The sequence below is a fragment of the Lampetra planeri genome, unplaced genomic scaffold (assembly GCF_965212315.1).
Source record: "Lampetra planeri unplaced genomic scaffold, kcLamPlan1.2.h2 scaffold_1579, whole genome shotgun sequence".
Lineage (NCBI taxonomy): Eukaryota > Metazoa > Chordata > Hyperoartia > Petromyzontiformes > Petromyzontidae > Lampetra > Lampetra planeri.
Window position 1 is genome coordinate 1 of NW_027614307.1, and position 2,500 is coordinate 2,500.

Sequence of the window (2,500 nt, forward strand, 5' to 3'; positions counted from 1 at the left end):
AAAAGAACAAAGTGATGGTGACGATAACGTGTTCATTGAAAATACAGTATGTCTCTTTTCTTCCTCTGGATTGTTATGAAGACAACACTGACCCCTGGTGGCACCATGATGAATAATGACTATTAAAGATACAAAAATGGCTATGGAAGATCAGAGACCAACTGCTTTGGGTCCATTTAGTGTTTGGATTTTCTACCTCACTGGTTCTTTCATTCAGCTGTGGCGGGAACATCCCACGTAACTCATCGAGTCAGTCGATCCGGGAGACGGCGGCGTGATTCAACAAACGACCCACAGGACCCTCACGTACCCTCACGTACCCTCACGTACCCTCACGTACCCTCACGTACCCTCACCGACCCGTCAGCAGCTCTGCGTCTCCTCATCGATGGTCCGGGTAGCGCTGCGGCTGGTTCTGAGCCAGAGGAGAGTCCGTCTGCAGGAACAAGCTCGTTCGACTCTTCACGGGACGTTTCAGCAGAAACCTTCCGGACGTGACCAGATCTCCGTAACCCTGGGTGTGAGAGAAGGCGTAGCCCGAGCGACGGATGCTGATGCGTCTGCGTGGCGGCCCGGCGGGGGGCGGGGGAGCCGGCAGGGCCTCCTTCCGCACCTTGTGCCTCACCTGCAGGGGACAGAGGGACAGATGCTCCACAACTGGACTCCTGCTAAAACCCCCGCCTCCCACTGGGGGTGTCGTCCTCTTCTGTTTTCATTGGATACTTGTTTGAACACTTGTACGTGACCTGTGCGTGTACATCGTCTGTTGGTCTCATGGAGATGGTTCCAGAGTCTGTGCCCACCTTGTCGTTGATGGTCGGCCACAGCTGGATGAGAGTGAAACGGAACGCCGACGACCGGCAAACAGCACAGAAGAGTGGTGAGGAATACGGTCAGCCACACGTTGGGCTGGTTCAGGGAGTTCCTGGCCGTGCCTGAAAAACACACACACACACACACAAGAATGAACGTGGTTAAAACTGGGAATCACCTCAGAACTGATTTAAACACATTCATGCTTTCAAAATGAACATTCACACTGACAGAAGTAAAACAGAAGACGCCGGAGCAGATTTCCTCGTAGAAGTGAGTGAGTGAGTTTGTTTGATTTGTTCCTGACATGCGGCGTGATGGTTTAGCTGTGGTTGCTCTTGAAGCAGCTTACACACGAAGCTGGGCGGAGCAGCGGGAACTCACCGATGAAGGGGAAGGCGGAGGTGAAGATGTAGAACATGCCGTTGCTGTACATGGTGAACGTGATGGCGAAGTAGGCGGCCAGGCTCCCCCACACGAAGAACTGGTTCACCGACGTCCAGTAGTGAGTGTCCAGGCACAGCTGGAACGGGTCATCGTCCACAGGAAGTAGAAGATGTTACACATCAAACAGGTCACTGAGGTTCTTTGAATGAGCACTAAACTCACTGAAGTAAACTCACTGGAACTTTCTACAAGGACTTATAAGGACAATAGATCCTGTTGTTGAATGTTATACATATTGTACATATTGTATATCTGTGTAACATCATCACCTGCTGCTTTCCTACAACTTTTATCTTCCATTTCCAAATATCTTCTATCAAATATCATGATAACATGATGTTTAAAAAAAACACACAACACAAACGTAAATAATGTTTGAAATAAGTGAGAAGAATAAGTGTCACCAACTAAGTGTGAAATCTGACTACAAATAAAATAAAATAAACTGTATGAGATCGGAAACCAGTGGAAAAAAGAAAAAAAATAAAACAACAAAGATCACTGCTGTTGTTGTTGTTGTTATTTTCATGTTGCCCGTTTCCTCACCTGTATGCTGACCACAAAACAGCAGACACGTCTGCGCCAGTAAAGCGAAGGACTGGTAGTCAGCGATGTCTTTGCCGTCGTCTCGGACCGTTGTCGTACATGGCGGCCCAGGGGATGAAGAAGAGGACGAGGGAGCTGTAGCAGCTGTGGACCATGCAGCGCACAAAGGCCTGCTTGTTGAAGTAGAGGTTGAGTGGACCTGGAGCGTAGAGCTGTGGATACTGGAAACTCCAGCGGTCGTTTACATCCTGAACACAGGTGTAAAACAAACAAACAAACAAACAAACAAACAAACAGAGTGTGTATGTGGAGGACGACTTAAAGGTCCGGTAGGAAAGGTCAGAGCAGGTGTGTACCTGGTCAAAGAGGCTCATCCCCAGGACGGGCAGAGCTGTGTAAAACCATGTTGTACATGGTGATGAACCACTCGTCGTACACAGTCTGTAAACAAAGACACAAACAGGAGTAAATACCTGAGTCATTTCAGTTTGGATAAGGAGCAAAAGAATAAGAACGAAGGGAAGAAAGAAAGAAAAGAAAAAGAGGTAGAACAGAAAAAATGAAATAAAGATAAAAAAGAAGAAAAAGTAAAAAAAAAAACAAACAACCACCTCCCCTCACCTGTGCCGAAAAGCCGCAGAAGAAGGTCGTACCAGAAATGCACGAAGGTGAAGGTGAAGTTCTTGTAAAAGAA

General features: G+C 47.6%; 1 protein-coding gene across 1 annotated transcript in view; it reads right to left on the reverse strand.

Annotated features, from left to right (window-relative positions):
• Positions 1 to 382: 382 nt before the first annotated feature.
• The window catches only part of LOC144739575 (putative phospholipid-transporting ATPase IM), a 10,636-nt gene continuing 8,518 nt past the window's right edge, over positions 383 to 2,500 (reverse strand). The window contains 11 exon segments of the mRNA XM_078622510.1: positions 383 to 625; positions 804 to 851; positions 853 to 935; positions 1,198 to 1,336; positions 1,807 to 1,824; positions 1,826 to 1,897; positions 1,899 to 2,054; positions 2,163 to 2,204; positions 2,206 to 2,247; positions 2,428 to 2,454; positions 2,456 to 2,500. The exon segment at positions 2,456 to 2,500 is cut by the window's right edge and continues 152 nt beyond it. Coding sequence (XP_078478636.1) covers positions 383 to 625; positions 804 to 851; positions 853 to 935; positions 1,198 to 1,336; positions 1,807 to 1,824; positions 1,826 to 1,897; positions 1,899 to 2,054; positions 2,163 to 2,204; positions 2,206 to 2,247; positions 2,428 to 2,454; positions 2,456 to 2,500 — 915 coding nt within the window.